This window comes from Vombatus ursinus, unplaced genomic scaffold (genome assembly GCF_900497805.2).
Source record: "Vombatus ursinus unplaced genomic scaffold, bare-nosed wombat genome assembly UNPS02014845.1, whole genome shotgun sequence".
In the NCBI taxonomy this organism is placed as follows: Eukaryota; Metazoa; Chordata; class Mammalia; order Diprotodontia; family Vombatidae; genus Vombatus; species Vombatus ursinus.
Genome location: NW_020954623.1, coordinates 6,764,938 through 6,784,257, shown reverse-complemented (window position 1 = coordinate 6,784,257; position 19,320 = coordinate 6,764,938). Strand labels below are relative to the sequence as shown.

The 19,320-nt window shown below is 48.5% G+C and overlaps 1 protein-coding gene across 1 annotated transcript in view; it reads right to left on the bottom strand.

Annotated features, from left to right (window-relative positions):
- The window catches only part of KNDC1 (kinase non-catalytic C-lobe domain containing 1), a 94,871-nt gene extending 76,174 nt beyond the window's left edge, over positions 1 to 18,697 (bottom strand). The window contains exons 1-3 of the mRNA XM_027840500.1: positions 18,572 to 18,697; positions 10,742 to 10,940; positions 9,651 to 9,709 (exon numbers count right to left, since the gene is read on the bottom strand). Of these exons, the coding sequence (XP_027696301.1) occupies positions 9,651 to 9,709; positions 10,742 to 10,940; positions 18,572 to 18,697 (384 nt within the window). The remainder of the gene's footprint in view (positions 1 to 9,650; positions 9,710 to 10,741; positions 10,941 to 18,571) is intronic.
- Positions 18,698 to 19,320: the final 623 nt, after the last annotated feature.

The window sequence follows — 19,320 nt, the reverse complement described above, 5'->3', positions numbered from 1 at the left end:
TTAGAGGACTTGAATTTCAGTTGGGAGAGAAGAAGGTGCCACAAATGATGTGCTCCATTTTCCTGGTAAATTATGCTGAGAGAGAGGTGATAGAGAATCAGCCAGGGCTTTGCCAGGGCCTTGCCCACAATATCCTCTCAATATATGCATGTGTTGATGTGGGAAGAGTGGTTGCCATGCTGCAGTGGGACATGTGCCAGATCAACCATCTGGCAAGATGGTGCCCAATCTCAGAGCAAGCAATTTTATGAAGGGTGCACTGCAGTGTAGGAGCCTCCAAATTTGGGCACAAATACATTTTCTTCATTATGCTTCATATCTTTATACCACCTACTTCTCCCTTTATTTTCTGTGGGTCAACAGTGCCAGCCCTGACAAGGATGGGGAAAGGCATTATTCTGTACAAAGGAGAGACCCTCCCTGCTGGGCAGCCTGTGCCAGTTTATACCCAGAGCCTTTCCTGACTACTAGGTCCCCTCTGCCTCCACAGGGACTCTCTCTTCGGGAGGGGGAGAATGGGGAAGTAGAGCCAAAGAAACTAAATGAGAATTCAAGAGTGGCCATGTCACCAAGGAGCAGGATCCACTTTCTTGCCACTGGACTAGTGGACAGCTCATTGTAAATCATCCATTTTTTCTCTCCTTTGTCATGTCCCAGAGTGGCACCAAATTAAGACCCTGGCAGAAAGCAGAGCCTGATGGCTCAGACACTGTAGAAACAAGGGGCTGAGAGCTGATTGAGGCCATCTCAAGCTGTGTCTAGGGCTCTGGCACCACTTGACTTACTGAGCACTTACTATACTTGGAGGAAAAGTGTCAGAAGAGGGGGTGACAGTTTTCCCCCGATTTTAAAAGGAGATGGGAATAGTAAAGATCCTTCTTTAGATTTCGGTTTTTAGCTTTGAAATGCTATTCCCAGTCCCTTTCATCAGCTCCACTGTGCAGGTAGAATTCACTTTTGAATGAATGATGGACACCATCCAAGCTTCATGTGCTTTTAGGGTGGTGCACAGCTCAGGCCTTTCACAACTGAGGATGGCATTTAGGGGCAGGAGACAGGACACTGCATTCATGCAACAAGAACTTAATAAGTGCCCACTGTAGGCCAAGCACTGAGGACCCAAAGACCAAATCAAAATGGTCCCTGCCCTTCCATTCTGTTGGGGGAGACATATGTATATACAAATGTTCACAAAAGAAAACCAAAATCACGTCCAAGGCAGTGACAGCTGGGTCAGTCAAGGCAGATTAGGCTCATCCTTGTCTAGGTGACATGAGCTGAGTGCTTGAAGGAATCTGGCATTCTAAGAGGGAGAGATGAGGAGGAAGGGAGTTTCAGGCACAGGTAGGATTTAGTGGCTGGGCAAAGGTACAGTTGTGGCAGATGGCATGTCATGTACACAGTGTGAAGAGGCCAGCTAGAGCCAGACTAGTCAGGGCTTTCCATGGCAAACAGAGGATTTCCTATTCACTCTTAGAGGTAATAGGGAACCACAGGGGCTTCATGAGTGAGGGGGTGATGTGGGCAGACCTGCTATTGGCAGCTGTATGGGGGGTGGGCTGGAGAAGGGAGAAGGTGGAAGTGAAACTCCAATTAGCCATGGAGTGAGGTGAGCAGGGCCTCACTGATAGGTGGCTAGGGGAGTGGATGATGGAATAGGTATGTGAGATGTGGTGGAGTTGAACTGGCAAGTCCAGTGGTCCATGGGCAGGCACTGCAGGCAAAGCCTTTCAGCTTCCAGAGAAGAAAGCAATCACTCTTGCTTCTCTCCCAAACAGAACAGACAGTGCTTTCGGGGCCTAGTGCCTGACTCTCTTTTTTCTCTTGGGGTTTTGGCTTATGCAAGTCAGTGGGTGGGTGGTGCCTCAATCACAGAGTTAGCAGAATGCAGCAATAGTTGGGAGGCCAACAGAGATACTTGATATTTACAGCAGAAATAGTGAGTGATGTTTGATGCAGTTCTGAGAACAGTGACTGTCACACAGGAGGCACTTAATAAATGTTGACTGATTTGGGTTCACACACTTTGATAAGGTTTCCCGTGAGTTTTGCCCAACAATGCCCCAAGTCACTGATACCTGGCTTTCTAAAGAAACACACTGAAGATGGCACCCTTCTCTTAAATTCTTGCTGTGCAAACCCACAAGATGAACAGCTCAGGCCATCACAACAGGGCCAGAATCAAGCCTGCCTCAGTCGTGCTTATATTGATCTGGCCAGGCCATCCACAGCAAGGCAACTTTGCCTTGGACTGGCCCAGTAAACACAGATCAGCCCTCCCTGCACAGAGAATTACTGGGAAGAATGCTGTGAAAGACCTGGGCATAATGCTGCAGAATGGACATATCCAAAGCTGGCAGGAATGAGAAGCAGTGCAAAAAAGCCTCAGAGCTGCCCCCCCTTTCAGTCATTCATTCCAGCCCCCAGGGGCCAAAGTTCAAACACATGCCCAGACAGATGTGAAGAATGCTCAGAGCAGGGGGGACCTCCCCCCTGGAGGGGGGTTCTCATTGCTCTGGCTCATGGGCACCATCTGTCATGCAGGCACCTGGACACAGTTGGAGAAATTAAAAGGGAGTTTATTAAAGGACTGAAGGGGGGGAAAAGCACTCAAAAAAATTCTGAAAAACAGACTCCTTCCAATATACAATATGCTCCCAAAGATCAAATGAGATAATGTTTGTAAAAAGTACTTATCACAGTGCCTGGCCCATAGCAGATGCTTAATACATGCTTATTCCCTTCTCTGGTTCCCTCTTAATGTGCTGCAGAGGAAAGAGCAATGTTTGGATAGTCTGAGGACCTGAGTTCAAATCTCGGCTATGCTATTATAACCTAACCTTCAACAGCACTCAATTTTCTTATCTATAAAATGGTAGAGAAGGTGAGTGTTGGATTAGATGGGCTCTAAGGTCTCTTTCATCTCTACAGCTTAGATTCTATAGAGATTCTCAGACGACCCAAGTAGGCAAGTTTGTCTTCACCATTCTGAACAGGGTCCTTGCCTCAGCTCTGAGTTGCTTCTTTCAAGTAGACACACACATTGCTTTTTGTGGCGCCTCCTCTGATAGCTCTGTGATGCTGCTCTCCATGGTGCCTCTTCTCCTGCACCTCCAGTTTCACTGGTGAAGCTGCTCTCCAGAAGCTCCATGCTGTTGCTCTTCATGGTGGTGGCTCCTCTGCTGCTTCTGCACCTCCTGGTCCACCCATGATGCTGCTCTCCATGGTGCCTCTTCTCCTGCATCTCCAGTTCCACTGGTGAGGTTGCTCTCCATAGTAAGCTTCCCATGCATCTCTGCTTCATATTTATGGGTGAGGTTGCTCTCCAAGGTGCCTTCTCCGGAAGTGCCATGCTGCTCTCCATGGTGGTGATTCCTTTGCCTCATATTTATAGGGGAAGTTGCTCTCCATGGTGTCTCCCTCAGAAGCTCCATGATGCTGCTAGCTCTCCATGATGGTGTCTCCTTTCTTGAGGCATGCTTCATGGATGCTGCTCTCTGTGATGTCTCCTCTTTCAGGTTTGTGTGGCTTCCATGGGCATCTCCAGGTATGGTATTACAGAACCTAAGATTCAGAGCCAGAAACCTCAGGGCTCATCCAGTCTAATGCATTCATTTTACACATGAAGAATCTGAGGCTCCGAGAAGTTGTTGCTCATCAATCTATTAAATCCTTTTGCCTTCCAAGCTCTGCTGCTGCCTGAGATACACCAATGATCCCATCTTCAGCAGAAACTTGGTAAGGAGGAAGTTCTAGAAGCAGTAAGAAAGATCCCTCCCACCTGAGGAGTCATTGAAGAGGAGCAGAATGGGAAATTTGAAGCACTTGCTATAATATGACAAAATTCTCCAAATTCCCAAGATGAAGGTAGAACTATTAGGTAGCTTCGTACGTATTTAAGTTAACCAGGCCACCTGTCCACTAAACATGAGGTCTGCTCCCTCAGAGTCCTGGCTTCAAGGATGCCAAACATGACAGAACTCAATGAGCCAACTCAGACCTAGGATGCATCTGTTCCAGATCTGCTTATGTTTCCTCCTTTTCACAAGGTGTGTTTTGAGAAGTGCTGCTCCTGAGCTACTGGGATATCCTCCTTAGTGTCATGAAAAAAATGTTTGGGAGGCCCCAAAGGCATTCCTGTGGGAAGGGAAGAGGATAAATAGTTCTTTTTGAAACAGTCCACATGATAAGCCTAGCTGCTGCTGTGGCCTCATTAGCAAGCTTCCCATGGACTCAGGGCACCACTAGAAAGGCCCTTTTGTCTGTAGAAATTTCTGCATTTTTCCCTCTTCTTCTCTATCCCCACCAAAATGAAAAGTAACTTTCCTAAAATCTATTCCAAACCTATTCCAAACCACTATCCACAGCTGAAGAGCTTAAGGTGATCTTAGAGGGTGACCTTTATTTGAAAGGTGAGAAACCTGAGGCCCAGAGGGAAAAAAACAGATAAACCTGGCATCAGACAGAAGCAATCCTTTCAGGATATTCCATTCCCATACACACAGAGGAACACAGGAACCAGTGAAAAGAGAACAAGCACTTTCCCCAAAATAATCACCAGCAGTATTCCAAAAAATATGAGAGCTATAAAACAGAGCCATCTGATGAATGACTTCCAAATCCTGGTTCACTGGATAGTGAAAATAACCTCAGTAGCAGACAACAGCTCAGCATCTATGGCTCTGCCCTGGCATCCCTCCCAAATAGGATGATTTCAGGGGCTACAGAAAAAGTAGGTACCTCCCCCCACCAATCTGGCCTTCAAAGACTGATGTCAACAAATGGCTTGCTCCCCCCCCCCCAGCAGAAGGATTCTCCATATGGCCTGGCCACCTGCCATGTTGAGGGTGATGCACAAAGAAGATGAGTGTTAGGAGAGAACTAGGTAATGAAGCAGTAAGCATGATTAAGAGAAATAATAAAAAAAATAATAAAATTCATCTAGAGGAATAAATGATCAAGAATAATAAAGGAGTTAATGGAAAAAAAAAGTGGGAAGGAAGTGGGCCTGGCAGTACCAGACCTCTGACTATACTGAAGAGCCATAATCATCAAAACAAACTGAACTGGGTTAGAAAAGGAGAGGTTGGTTACTGGAATAGATTAGGTACTTGATACACAGATGCTGGAGAGCACAGTGGCCCAGTGTTCAATAAACCCAAAGATCCCAGAACTCACTATTCACCAAAACTGGCCAGCAGGCTGCCAGAAACTAGCTGTAAACCTGTATCTCACACTGTTAGCCAGTTATACTCCTAATGGGTCCATGATTTGGACATAAACGGTGACATCACAAGCAAAGTAAAAGAACACGGGAGAAAGCACCTGTCATATCTATAGATAAGGAAAGACTTCATGACCAAACAAGAGAGATGTTCACAAAGGACACCTTTGATTAAATAAAATTAAAAGCTTTGAAAAGGAAGATCAATGCAGCTAAAATTGGAAGAGAAGCAGGAAACTGAGGAAAATATTTGTAGCAAGTTTCTCTAAGTATTTTATTTCTAATACATCAGTAACTGAATAAAATGTATAAGAATAAGAGCTATGGCCCAATTGATAAATGGCTAAAAGACATGAATAGGCAATTTTCAAAGGAAGAAATCCAGGCTATAGTGAGCCATATTAAAAATGCTCTGAATCACTAATAATTAGAGAAATGCAGATTAAAACTCTTAGGTGTCACTTCATACCCATCATATTGGCTAAACTGACAAAAAAGGGAAATGAGAAATGCTGGAGGGGTTGTGGGAAAACAAGTACTTTAATGTACTGCTGGAGCTGTAAACTGGGCCAACTCTTCTGGAAGGAAATTTGGAACTAACACACCACTGGTCTTCTAACTCAGTGATACCACAACTAGTTCTGTAGCCCAAAAAGGTCAAAGAAAGAGGAAAAGGCTTGTCTTCTAACTCAGTGATACCACAACTAGTTCTGTAGTCCAAAAAGGTCAAAGAAAGAGGAAAAGGACTCACATGTACAAAAATATTAATAGCACCTCCATTCTGGAAATTGAAGGGACACCCATCAATTGTGGAGTCACTGAACAAGTTGTAGTATATGAAGGTGATGTAATGTTAACATGCTGTAAGAAATAAGGAAGGGGGTAGTTTTGTTGAAACCTGGGAAAACTTTTATGAACTGATGCATATTGAAGTACTTGTGAAGCAGGAGAGCAATTTATACAAGAACAAGAATATTGTAAAGACAAATAGCTTTGAAAGACTTGGGAACTCTGATCAGCTCAATGCCCAACCACAAGGCCAAAGGACTGATGATGAAACATGCCACCCACCTCCAAATGGAGAGCTGATGGACTCAGCATGCAGACTGAGGAACTATTTCTTTATCATTCTCTCAACATGGTTAATACAGGGATTTGTTTGGCTTGATTATGTATTTGTGATGCTTTTATTTTTCTTGCTTTTTCAATAGGAGGTGGGATGGAAAGAATTTGAAAATAAAAATAAAGTTGAATTTAAAAAAGAAAGGAAAGAAAAATGACCACTTCTAGGAAATGATGACAAATACTACATCATAAAGTTTCAAAATGCTTAAATGGAAACTCTCTCTCCATGCTATGTTTGTGCCAAAAGTGCACATGGAGAAATCTTTTTTGAATAACATAAATATATCCATTGCAGAAATAACCAGATTTATTTCAGCAACAGCTGCCAACAATAATACCACCAAATGAGGGAATTTATTCTCCAAATGAAAATGTTCAAGTTATGTTTGCTCAGTCCAGAGGGAAATGTCACCCTGTCTGTGACATCCTCACCCTCACCACAGCCATAACACTCTCCTCTCATTTTTTTCTTGCATTGAGATCTCGGTAAGACTCATGATCTTTTTTGGCCTTGAATCTATAAGGAATAAGGTTGAACTTGGTAGCAATAGTAAATTCAGAATCAAGTCAGTCATGGGAAAAAACCCACAGGTGGCCCTGAGATGATACCTCCAACTGTTTAAGAGATGACTTTTGATAACCAGAAGCAAAGCGGGAATGGTTGCTTTGAGATCAACCAGTCAGTCAACAAGTATCTTAAAGCATCTACCATGTGCCGGGAACTATGCTAAGTGCTAAGGAAACAAAGGAAGAAAAGCATATTCAGAAATCAGATGTTCCAAGATTGAACATGAGCGTCTCTTTCTAAGGCTCCCATCATCTCAGCATCTAGCTCAGAGATAAGTCTCTATACCCTTTGAAAACAGGGCCTCTGGGCCAGCTTGACATCCAAATGGTGAGTGAGAGTACTGCCACCTTTCCAGATCTTCCTGACCTTGGATCACCTTCTGCTCGTCTCACTTACCCCACATACTTCAATCTGTTGATAAGTCTTCTTCCTGCCTCCCCACCATCTCATTCATGTCGCTCTGTGCATGTGTGTGTGTGTGTGTGTGTGTGTGTATTCCCTCCTTTCCACCTGCACAGTTATCAGACCCTCATCACATCTTGCTTGGACTATTGCAAAAGCCTTCCAAGCATCCCCCTGCCTCTTCAATCCAGTTCCCACTCAGCTGCCAAAATGATTTTCCCAAAGTGTGAACTTGACCATGTCACCCCTGCTCAATAAATCTCAGTGGCTCCCTATCGCCTCCAGACTAAAATGCAAAGTCTGCTGACTTTCAAGGCTCTAGTCTGGCCCCATCCCCTCTCTGCAGTCTTACATATTACTTTCCCCTCCATGCACTCTGCCCAGGCCTTGTGTTTGTATCCCCAGTCCAACCATACTGGTCTGTATGCTGCTCCTTCTGTACTACACGTCATCTCTAATCCATAATCAAGAACACTTATTAAGTGCCTACTGTGTGCCGAGCCCTGTGTGCTAAGCTTCAGGGATACAAAAAAGGGGCAGAAGACAGGCCCTGCCCTCCAGGACTTTATAACCAATCCCCATGCCTTTTCACTGGCTCTTCACCTTGGATGGAGCTCTCTCTTTCTCCTCACCTCTACCTTGTAGGGTTCCTGCTTCCCTTTATGTTCCCACCATTAGAATGTAATCTCCTTATGACTGGGAGAGTCTTTCCCGTTCTATCTGTATCCCCAGAACCTGGCACAGTGTAAGCACTTAAAAAAAGGCTTGTTGATATCTGACCCTGCCACTCCCTGGTTCAAGAAGCCTATTGAGCTCCCTACTGTCTCCAGCATACAATATTCACTCCTTTAATTGATATTTGAAGCCCTAAGCAAGGTGGCTCCCTGGCTTCATGGATGTCAGTTGGCCCTCTTCAGCCACTGGATGGTCCCACAAACCTGGTCTTCATGCTCTTCTGCTTATGGGACCTGTCACCTCCCATCTTTTCAGGAGACAGAATCCCTTTCTCTTCAAGGTGTAGGTGTAGCACTGCCTCCTCTAGGGTGAGGAGCCTTTAGCGATGCATGTGCCATTATCATTTGGGCCCACACCACAAGGAGAAAGCAGTCACCCCATTTGACAAGTCTGCCAAGATTCTCTGTTGCTTCCTGGATCTGTGCCTTGGGAAGACAGCACATCTCCCTCTCATGCCTTGGTTCTCTTCAGCAAGGAGTCCTCCTCATCTACCAGGCCTCTCCTCCTCTTCCTCAGACCCCCCTCTCTCCTCACCTAACAACACTTGGGGGCTCTCAACCTCTCTCCCTGCAGGACATGGTGCTCACCATGCTTGTTCCTTGGCTCCGAGAGCCTTAGCTGCTTTTCTTTTGGGCCACATTTCCCTCACCTCCAGTCCTCCTGCCCCTGGCATCCTCCAACACAGGGCAGGACCCTCCTGCCTCTCCAGCTTGGTTTCCTCCTTGATTTTCACCACTAAAGATCTCCTCCATTTTATAAAGGCCCATTTCATTCTCCTGATGCTTATGGAGTGGAGGGGGTTGCTCGGCAGTCAGCACCTTGAGCATGATCTCAGTCACTTGGCTGCACGTTCCACACAGGTTTCTACTCTCCAGCCACCCATCTTCTCTCTTGGCCTCAATTTCCTGCAGTCTACACAGTTACTAGGATCCCTGTCAGCACTGACCATCTTGTGCCTCGACAGCCCGGGACGCTGGGCAAGACTCAAAGGAGGTGATATTTTCAATCAACATGGCACACCCACTGCCTCTTATGTAGCTTTCTCACCCTAAAACTAGGGTATTAGTTAAGTTTTTCAGTTTGTTTATAAATGTTTCAGTTGATTAGTTAAGCTTAGACACCCCCTTCCCTTCCTTTCCCTGTCCAGATACAAGTTTCTGTAGGAAATCCTTGATGTTCCTGGATTCCAGGAGCCCAAATACACTAAGGACAGAAGGCGACATTTACAGAAGCCAGCCAACCTCAGAAGCCGGCTGCCGATTGACTCCTGGGAGTGGAATAGCAGGGAGAGAAGAGCAAGAAAGACAGGAAATGAGCTTTTATTAAGCACACACCCCATGCCAGGCACTGTGCTATGTGCTGGGAATACAGAGAAAGGCCAGTTAAGGAGCTCGCCATCCATTGGGGGAGCCAACAGGCAAACAGTCATGGACAAAACTAGCTATAGTCGGATGAGTTGGAGAGACTCGACAGAGGGCAGACTAGGGCAAAACAGGTCAGGGCTAGGCTTCACTCCAACAAAGCTCTTCCAAGGGCTTCATGGAAAATCAGGGAAGAGAATGGCAGCATCTGGTGCAAACACCAGCTCTTACTTACTTCAAATGTATTCCCTGTTATGTCGAACTCTGGCGGAACAAAGGCACCTTCAGGATCATCTTGGGGAAGGAAGAGAGACAGAGAAATAAATAACCTCATACTGCTGCCCTCAAGTGAACCCAAACCCCATTGCTAATTCCCTTCCACACTTGAGCAACGAACAGCAGTGGCAATGGCAGCAGCAGAAGCAGCAGGAGCCCAACTTGGGGTTTGTGCCACCAGGATGGACAGAGTGTCTCCTGAAGACTTGGGAGGCCCAATGTCGCATGTCGAGACCAGGCCCCTGGAGGACTGACTCATCCCCATTGAAGAATTCCTTAGGGATCCCTTTCTTCTGCATATTCTAAGGCATCTAGCCTCAGCTGAGGTGGGTGCTTACCCTGCTTTTAATTTGTTCCCAACCAGGATTCCTGCCCCATCTGTGCCTCTCCAGGTAGTTAAAAATGTTGCTGCCCTCTGGCCCCCAAGTTCTCAAAGCTTGTTCTGATGGAGGTGAGGAGAAACAGGGTCACAGGAATGTCAGTTGGCCCAGCAGCAGATTTACAATGGACATGGAGGCTGCTGGGAGCAAAGCTTTTACTTTGAATGGAAAACTTGACTTCCATTTATTAAGTTGTGAGAATCAGTGCACAGACATGAGAAGCCATGAACTGTCTAGGAAGAAGGACCTAAATCCTACCCTGCTTGGGTTTGGGTTGTGGCCTCCAGCACCAGCAGAACATACACTCCTATGGCCAATGAGTGGCAGCATCTGTCTCAAAAAGGTTCAGGTCAAGGATCCCCCAGCCAAGCACAAAGCAAGCTCAGAGCTTCACTCCCCCAATACAACAGCTCCAGCAAGTCCAGTCAAATGGGTTTGCTCTCTTGGAAACATTTGTTAGGACATAATGATTGTAACTAAGCTGACCTACTTCTCAAACTAACTGGGTTTCAATTTTAATTATTCATTAAGAAGAGATGTTCTTCTATGGAATGACCAAGAAAGCCCCTCACTCCCCGAGAACAGCTGAGCCCTGGCCCTTCTTTGTGTATCCAGGGCAGTGGGCACATGGGCAGCTGGTCCCAGGGTTCTGGGAGGTTCTGGCACTCACCACTGAGCTGTTCCATGAAGCACACATTGCCATTGGTGTTAAAGGCCAGTGTATCTGGGGTGATGCACAGTGTCTGGAAGATGGCAGAATGGGCAATGCTTCTCAGGGAACGGCTGCATTCCAAGCACACTGCCCAAATGTCTTGCTCCGTGAGGCAGCTGTCACGCAGGGACAGGATGTCAGCAAGTGACACGTTCTCCTGCCAAGACAGGAATTCAAAAATTACTCCACCTTACAGGATGTGGAAACAAACAGGGACAGAGGGAACCCAGTATAAACAGGACCCCAAGACGAATTCTAGCAAATTCTTTTGCCTCTGGAAACCAAAGATTTTGCACCTCACTCAGAATTGGCCCTCTGGGAGAAACCTAGGAACTGCCACACAAAGTACTTGAGCTCATTATAGCCTTGGATTCTAATGAGATTATATAATTAATATAGTAAGATTATCATTTAGAATCCTGAAGATGGAGTTTAGATAATTCCTCTCAAATACAACATAAACCAGCTGCACCCCTAGACTAGCAGCAGAGGCAAGATTGCCCCTTCATTTTCTCCCTGCTCCTGGGGCAGCACAGTGGCTGGGGAGCTTGTCAACAACTTCCCCCATAGAACGGAAGCAATGTCACAGCAGGCCAATGTCCACAGGACTACAGTCCGTACTCCTGCCACAGACCAGTCAGTGGGAGAAGAATGTGCATTTTACAAGCTCCGCTGGAGACCTAGGAGCAGCAACCAAGTAGCTCCCTTGTTCTGCATGACATCCAGTCACCTGGCCCGGATGAATTACAACATGGGGAAACTGAAGGAATGGGACTGCTGAGCCACTATCAGAGGTCACCAGGGGATCATGAAGAGGGAGGGGATGAGGACAGGAGATAGAAGTCTACAAACCATAGGCCAGTGAGGCTGCCTTGGATTTCTGACAAAGTTCTGGAATGTGTTATTAAAGGGGTGGTTAGTGACAGTCAAGAAAAGGAAGCAGCAGTCACAAAGCGGTGGCCTGGCTTCATTGGGAAGAAATGTCAGATAAACCTGGGCTCCCTTTGTGACAGGATGACTAAACTGGAGGGGCCTGGGAACAAGGTAGATGGTCTTATGGAAATGATGGAGGTTAGGGCCAAATGAGAGAGTAATCAGGTGGATCCAGGAAGGGTGGAATGGCCCAAAACAGAGTAGTTAATAGAAGTTGGCCAAAATAACAGTTAATTAACCTTTGTGAATGGTTTGATGTCTGCCTGGAAGGAAGAAGGAGGAGTCCAGTGAAGTGTCCCAGGACTCTGGGTCTGGCCATCAGAGGCCTCTGGACTCTTTATTGGTGACTTGGATCAAGGCAGCATAGAAGCACAGGAAAATGGGAGGGATAGTGAATGCCATCTAGTCCAACTCCCTCATTTTCAACATGAGAAAACTGAGGCAAAGAGAAGTGAAATGGCTTGCCCAAGTCTAACACCTGGCACATTCTGCTGTGGGATTGGAATTCAGGTCTTCCCCACTCCAAGGCAAGCACCCCCTCCACTGTGTCAAGCTGCCCTTCACTACATCAATTGGGTCCTTATCAAATATGCAGATGACGAGGTCAGAGTCCAACAAAGATCTCCAAGGGTTAGAGCACCACTGGATTATACTCAACAGTGTGGAATCAGACAAGCATTCATGAAGAGCCACTACAGAGGTGCAGGCAATCCTGAGATAAACACATCTAAGTCCTGGCCTTGGGAGCTTACATCCTATGGGAGAGACAATGTTGTCCATCCTTCATTTTCAAAGAGGATCAATGACATCACAAGTTATGTCTTGACTTGAGTGTGAATTGGATTGAATTGAGGCAGAGCTGTACAAAGTTGTTAGCCTCACTCTTTTTTCAAGAGTCATTGAAGTCCAGTGGCTAGACAAAAGTCAGAACTGGCCATGGCCTGGGATGCAGGAGATGACCTTGGCATCTTTGATGTCTAACCAAGCTCCAAGCGCTCCATAGTGCCTACTTCAGCTGCCATCATGGTAGTTGGAACAAACTGTCCTTATCTGCCCATTCCACTGGGGAATAGACAACATACACATACACAGCAGAATATACGAAACATATGCAAAGTAATGGGGGAGAGGAATCACTAGCAGCAAGATGGATCTGGGAAGGCTTCCTGGAAGAGGTGGTGTTGGAACTAAATCTTGACAGAAATGAGAGATCCTAAGATGTGGAGGTGAGTGCAAAGGGAGTACATTCCAAGCATGGGGGCAAAAGGAGATGCAGTGATCCATCGGAGGAAGAGGCAGAAGGCCTCATTGATTGGACCAAAGAGTACGGGGAGGGGAGTGATGGCTAAGACAGGCTAGCTGCAGCCTGGGAAGGACTTCACATGCAAATAGAAGAGTTTATATTTGATCCTAAAGGCAATAGGTACCTACTGGAGTTTATGGAGCAGAAGAATGACACGGGCAGAGGTGTGCTCTAGAAATAGTATTCTGACAGCTGTGTGAAGGATGGACTAGAAAGGGGAAGAGACAGGAGGGAGGAAAACCAAGCAGGATGTGTCAGTGACAAAATGTTAATATCGTTCTCTACATTCTAGGCACATTGGCCAGAAACAGTTTTATTTAACATTCTAATATCTAAGCATTTCTAGTCTAGAGGAGGAGATGGCCCCAACTGGCCCCGATGTCCTCCCAAGTGTCTCTCTAACTCAAGATAATCTGAGGTGACATTTATAATAATCCTCAACAAGGAAAAGGTCATAAGACCTAAAAATACACCTTGGGGGTTTCACATTCAAAACAATGGTTACTATGAGTTCCTTCCAGGACCATCCCATTGACTCAAGGATTCCCCAGAAGTAAATAATCCAAGGAGCCTCTTTCCTAATTTCTTAATCTTTTCTTAAAGGAGAATGTGGGGACTCTCATTGTACCAAGAACTCCTTTCAAAGTTGGGCAAAGAAGAGGCTGCCTTAGGTGTCCTTTGATGGGTCAAGGGCCCAAACCACTTTGGTTATAGAGGAGGTAATGACTCAAACAAGATAAGAGGTTCTCTTGGTTCTCAGGTTTGGTAACAACCCTTACCAGGTGGGACAGTGAATAGAGTGCTGGGCCTGGAGGCAGGAACACTCATCTTCCTGAATTCAAAGGTGACTTTAGACATTTACTCGTTGTGTGACCCCATTTGCCTCAGTTCCTCATCTGTCAAATGAGCTGGAGAAGGAAATGGCAAACCACTCCACTATCTTTGCCAAGAAAGTCCCCAATGGGGTCATGAAGAGTTAGACATGACTGAACAATAATAACCCTTAATCCAAAGGACTTTGGTCCTCTATCTAACCCACCTACAAACAGGCAAGTCTGGAAAGCGTTATAAGACCAGAGAAATATAATGTCTTCATAGTTTCTGTTTTTACTAGAAAGCTTTTAAATCTACTTCCATAGAAGGTATTGCAATAGTTGAGGTTAGTAAGGGAAGGAGATGGACCAACATGGAGCTCCCTGCTGTTACAAAGCTAGTGTCCTCAATGGATGGCTCATCCATTGGGGGTGTTCATTCTTGCTTTATTACAAGCCATTGGGTGCTATTCCACCTCCAAGATTCTTTTGTTGCTCATTCCCATTAAATAGGGTATCTCAGTGATTTGAGTACTAATCAACCCATAATTTATTCTAAATGCTGAGGCCAAACAAACAAGCAAACAAAAGTATCTGCCCCCAGAAGCTCACATTTAAATGGGAGAGTTAATATGCAAACACCTGAGATACAAACAAGATATGAACAGGAAGGCTCTAAGATTAAGAACTAAGGCTTCTCAGAGAAAGTGAGACGCCTAGGGCAGCTAGGCAGGTGCAGTGGACAGAGCGCTGGCCCGGAGTCAAAAGGACCTGAGTTCAAATCAGATACTTACTTGCTGTGTGAACCTGAGTAAGTCCCTTCACTCTGTTTGCCTCAGTTTCCTCATCTGTCAAATGAGCTGGAGAAGGAAATGGCAAATCCCTCCAGGGTCTCTGCCAAGAAAACCCCCAGTGGGGTCATGGTGAGTCGGACATGACTGAAATGACTCAACAAGTGCCTACTATGTGCCAGCCCCTGTGCTAAGCACTAGGGAAGAAAAAAGAGGTGAAAGACAGTCCTTGCCCTTGAGGAGCGCACAGTCTAATGGGGTACAAACAAGCTCTGTACAAGACAATGAAACCAAAAGGCAGTGATGAGGAAAAAGATGGTGCATCATGTGCAAGGAACAGCAGAAGCTAGAGCCACGGAATGGAAGAACTGCTGGTAGGGAGTGAGGCAGAGGAAGATGGGAGGGGGCCTGGCACGCCACATTGGGGAGTCTCGGGAGTTACTGAGACAGGACGTGACCTGGGCAGATCTATTATTGACAACAGAGCAGAGAACGGATTGGGATGGGGAGTTCACTGAGGAAGGGAAGAGAGGGTCCTGGGGATGCATAGATGATAGCTACCAGAACCCTGGCGGGATGACAAATGTGGATTGAGTGAGGTCATCCTGCTTGTTGCTACATTTTTGTTCCCTTGTCTTTTCCATAAGTGATTGCACGCTCCTGGAGGGCAGGGACTGTCTTTTGCCTCTTTTTGTATCCCCCGAGCTTTCCACAGTGTATAACATAGTAGGAGCTTAATAATGAATTATTGATTGATGGCAGTGGGTGGGTTAGGAGGGCTTTAAAAGCCAAATAAGATCTTGTATGTGATCTTCGAGTTTATTGAGTAGGTGTATGTGGGGCAAGGGAGGGCGACAAGGTCAGACCTTCGTTTTAGGAAGATCTCTGACAGCTGCTGAGTGGAGGATGGACTGAAGGCAGGCAGACCACCCCCCACCCCAGCCCAGCAGTTATTGCCGTGATCCAGTCATGAGATGATGAGGGTCTGCACCAGGGGCAGAGCAGTGTCAGAGGAGAGAAGGGGATGCATTGGGGCCATGTTACAAAGGTAGAAATTCTCTTTGTCTGCTTTGATCCGAGTGCCCCAAACACCCACATCCCTAGACTTTCTGGCTGCTGGAAGCTACATCACAGGAGAGTATCAGGTGCAAACCTAAGGTGTTTGCTCGCTCACTCTCTCTCTCTGTCACCATGCTTTGCTAATGGTGACACTGAATTAAATCTTAAATAGGCCAGGGCCAGAGCAGGGTCTCTAGATGAGGTCAGGAATAAAGTCTGGGGCTTGAGGCCCCCCCCCATCTCTTCCCAGAGGTCAGGGAAGAAGGTCAGGTGACATGGCCAACCCAGGCCCCAGATAAGGAGTCCCCACCAAGGCAGGAGAACAAAACCCCTGAACGGGCAGACAGCTCCTGGAGTTGTGGGAGCCAAGCCCTGATGAGATGGGGACCAGCTCTTACATTAAGCAGAGCCCAGTGACCCATGTGGAGCTTTTCCTTTTCTTTTCAACATGAACAGTGCCGGGTAGGGGTTGGGTGGGGATGGGTGAGGTTCCAGCTTTTGGACTGGCCTATTAAAGGGAGATCTACCAAGAAGATCTTCATCCTTGACCTCAGGGGTGCTGGACCTCCACCCAACAAGCCCTCCTAGAGGTCTGCTGTGGGCTGAGCCAGGGAGGGAGGAAGACTCCCAGCCTGCCAGGAGCTCCCCATCTTACTGAAAAGAAGAATTCTATGGAGGGCTGGGCTTTTGAGGCCTGAAGACAGTGATCAGCTTGGGACTAAGGGTCCATCAGGAGCCCCACAGACTAAGTCCTCTTGGCTGCCTTCCAAGTGGGACTTCTGAGCTCTCTTTTCTCACAGACTCACTTTTTTCATCTTTAACAATGTTTTGTCCAAACTTGGTAAGTGAACATGTTCATCTCCAGTTTCTGGGATCCCTCAGCAGGTCAGGAAGGCTCATTCATCCTTCTGTGTGGGGCTGTCTGGTCCCCAGGGAGAGCATCTGTCCTTTATGAATACTCCTGGTATTGACCAGTCCTCACCAAAGCCTTCCCGCTGCACTCCTGTGTCTAGGAGGACCCACTCTGGGCTTCTAGATTTCTTTACAGGCCAAACCTTCCAGGTGCTTAATGAAGTTTTCTTCCCCAACCCCCACCCTCCAAGCAGCATCACGTCTGGCCAAATTTAGGCCACAAGTTGGATCAAGCCAGCAATTCTGCCAGTCCTGGGTCTGGCTTCAAGACCCCTGAGTAGTCTGAGCAGTGAAATCAGCCCAGTGAACTCCAGGCACTTGATCCAGTGGGTAATGATGGTTTTTTTTTTTTTTCAGCCTGCATTTTCTTTCTCTCACTCTTGGGGACTCTATCTTAGGAGATCCCAAAGCAAACATTGGCAAAATTCTTGGTAGGAGGGATGTCTGTGTGAGAAGGGCTAACTGGGCACTCCCTTGTCCGAAAAAGGTCCCATGGGACTGGGGACATGGAGAGCGCTGGGTAGAGACTTCACAAATGGAATTAGCCTGAGGCTGAGCCAAGGAGCCTCTCTGGGTTTCTGGTACCCTGGCCAGAGCAGCCAGGCCTTATGTAAGCTCAGTGCAGAATTCCAGCCCTCCTCCAAATTCAACAGGCCTTCACAGAGATAGACTATGCCCCATTTCCCAACCATGCCAAGTAATGAGGACCAGGATTCTCTTTAAGGGCTCCAGGAGTCCCTCATGAGGCATAGCTCTCTGCAAAGAGGTGGGGGCATGGGCATGTGGCCCTCCTGGGGGTTAATCTGGAAGGGGCCTCAGGGACCACCTGGTCCATTTCACCTCAGTTCACAGAAAAGGAAGCAGCCTCAGACCAATATGACGGAATAAGGAAGCCAGTACTCCTGAGTCCTCCAGAAGCAGACAAATCTTAGGAGGTGGGGGAATGGAACTGGGGAGATTGGGGGGGCACCAATGATCCGGTCCTGGTTCTCAGGCAGAGACTGATCTGATGGGATCCCCATGGCTCAGCACGGCTAGGCTACACTGTGCATGGCCACATCCCTGGGCCCCGGATCCCCACCCACCTCATAACCAGGACCTGCTGACCTGGAGGGGTGATTATTGGTCATTAACTGAGATGATATATATGAGGGCTGAAAGAGGCTAGAGAAATGCTTATTCGTGCTCTGTTGAAAGAAGGCCATGCCTGTCGGAGCCAAGAAATCCCAAAACTCCCCCCAAAGGCTTCCTTGGCAGGGGCTTGGGTCAGAGTCCTAGAGGCTGTGGTGGCAGGTGCTGAAGGGTCCCCTCTGCTCTTTACAACCCCCAAGGTCCTCCAGTCTAAGCCTCTGGCTGAGCCTGGGGGAGGTGGGCAGCAGCCTGGAGGTCCTGGTTCTGGCCCAGCCTCAGCAGCCTCGGCTGGGGGCGGGGGGAGCGGGCGACAGGATATATCTGGGCTCCTGCGGTCCTCCTGGCCCTCATGGGGTGGGTGTGGGGGGCCCAACCTGATCCACGGAATTTGCCAGAATCCAGAGACATGCCATTCCCCACCATGTCCCAGAGTTCGAGGCTGCAGGAAGGATTCGGGGTGGGGTGGGGGTGGGGGTGGGGGAACGGACACACAGGGAGGGGCGGAAGGGGAATGATGTTCCGAATTAAGGTTATCCCTAAATCCCATGCCTGGCACTCAGTAGGTGCTCAATAAATGTTGATTGATTGCAGCCTGTAGGGTGCAGAGGGGACACCTACCCCTTCTCTCCTTTCCTCTCTTCCCCAGCCCCATCAGCTCTCCATTTTCAGACTACCTCCAGCTCAAGGAGGTCGCAGCGGGGCTGGGACCCCTCCCAGGGAGATCAGAGGGTCCACCTCAGCCCAGCCCCGCCCGGCCAGGAGCCCCCAGCCCAGGAGGGACAAAGTTGGGAATCCTGTCCTGGGGCTCCCCTGCAGCTGCCACCCCTCCCCCCGCTCGGGGCCTCACCTCGTCCTCCAGCAGGGCCGGCAGCGGCTCGAAGTCATAGAAGTCCAGCTCTTCCTCCTCCTCCTCTTCCTCCCCCTGTCCCCCGTATAGCTGCTGCTGCAGCGGCTCGGCCAGCTCGGCGTCCATGGCGGCGTTGGGAAGGATGGAGCGGCGGCGGGCCCCGCGTGCTGCCCCTGGGGCCAAGGGCTTGCGGCAGGGGCAGCCTTACGGCAGGGTCGGGGGGCTCGGCGGCCTCCCTCCCCGCGGCCCCACGACTGCCCAAGGATGGTGCTCCTGGTGGCGGGGACGGAGACTGTGCCAGGGGTGGCGGCGGGGTGGGTGAGACTGGCCGCTGACCTCGGCTTCGCGCCGTGCCGTCCCCAGGCCGTCCGACCGTCTGTCTGCCAGTCCTCCGCTGCCTCTTGCCCAGCTCGCCAGCCGAGCTCGGGCTACAGACGCTGCGCCACCATGGCAACGCGCTCGCGCTCGCGGGAGCGCGCGGGGGGCGGGACGGGGGCTCTGCCCCCCCTTCCCTGCGGGGCTGTCCGCGGTGGCCCCGCCCCCACCCAGTTCCTGCCGCAGTGACCAACCCCTCCCCCCACCGCCTGCGCTGTCCTTGGGGGGAGGGGCGGCCTTGGCGTTGGCCGAGCGCTGGCAGACGAGGAACGGTGGACCGACTGACCCTCTGCAGTGGCGGGGTTGTAGGGGATCTGGCTTTGGGCGCTGCAGCACCCCTACCCCAGTAGCCCCGGGACCTGGAGGCCCGACTT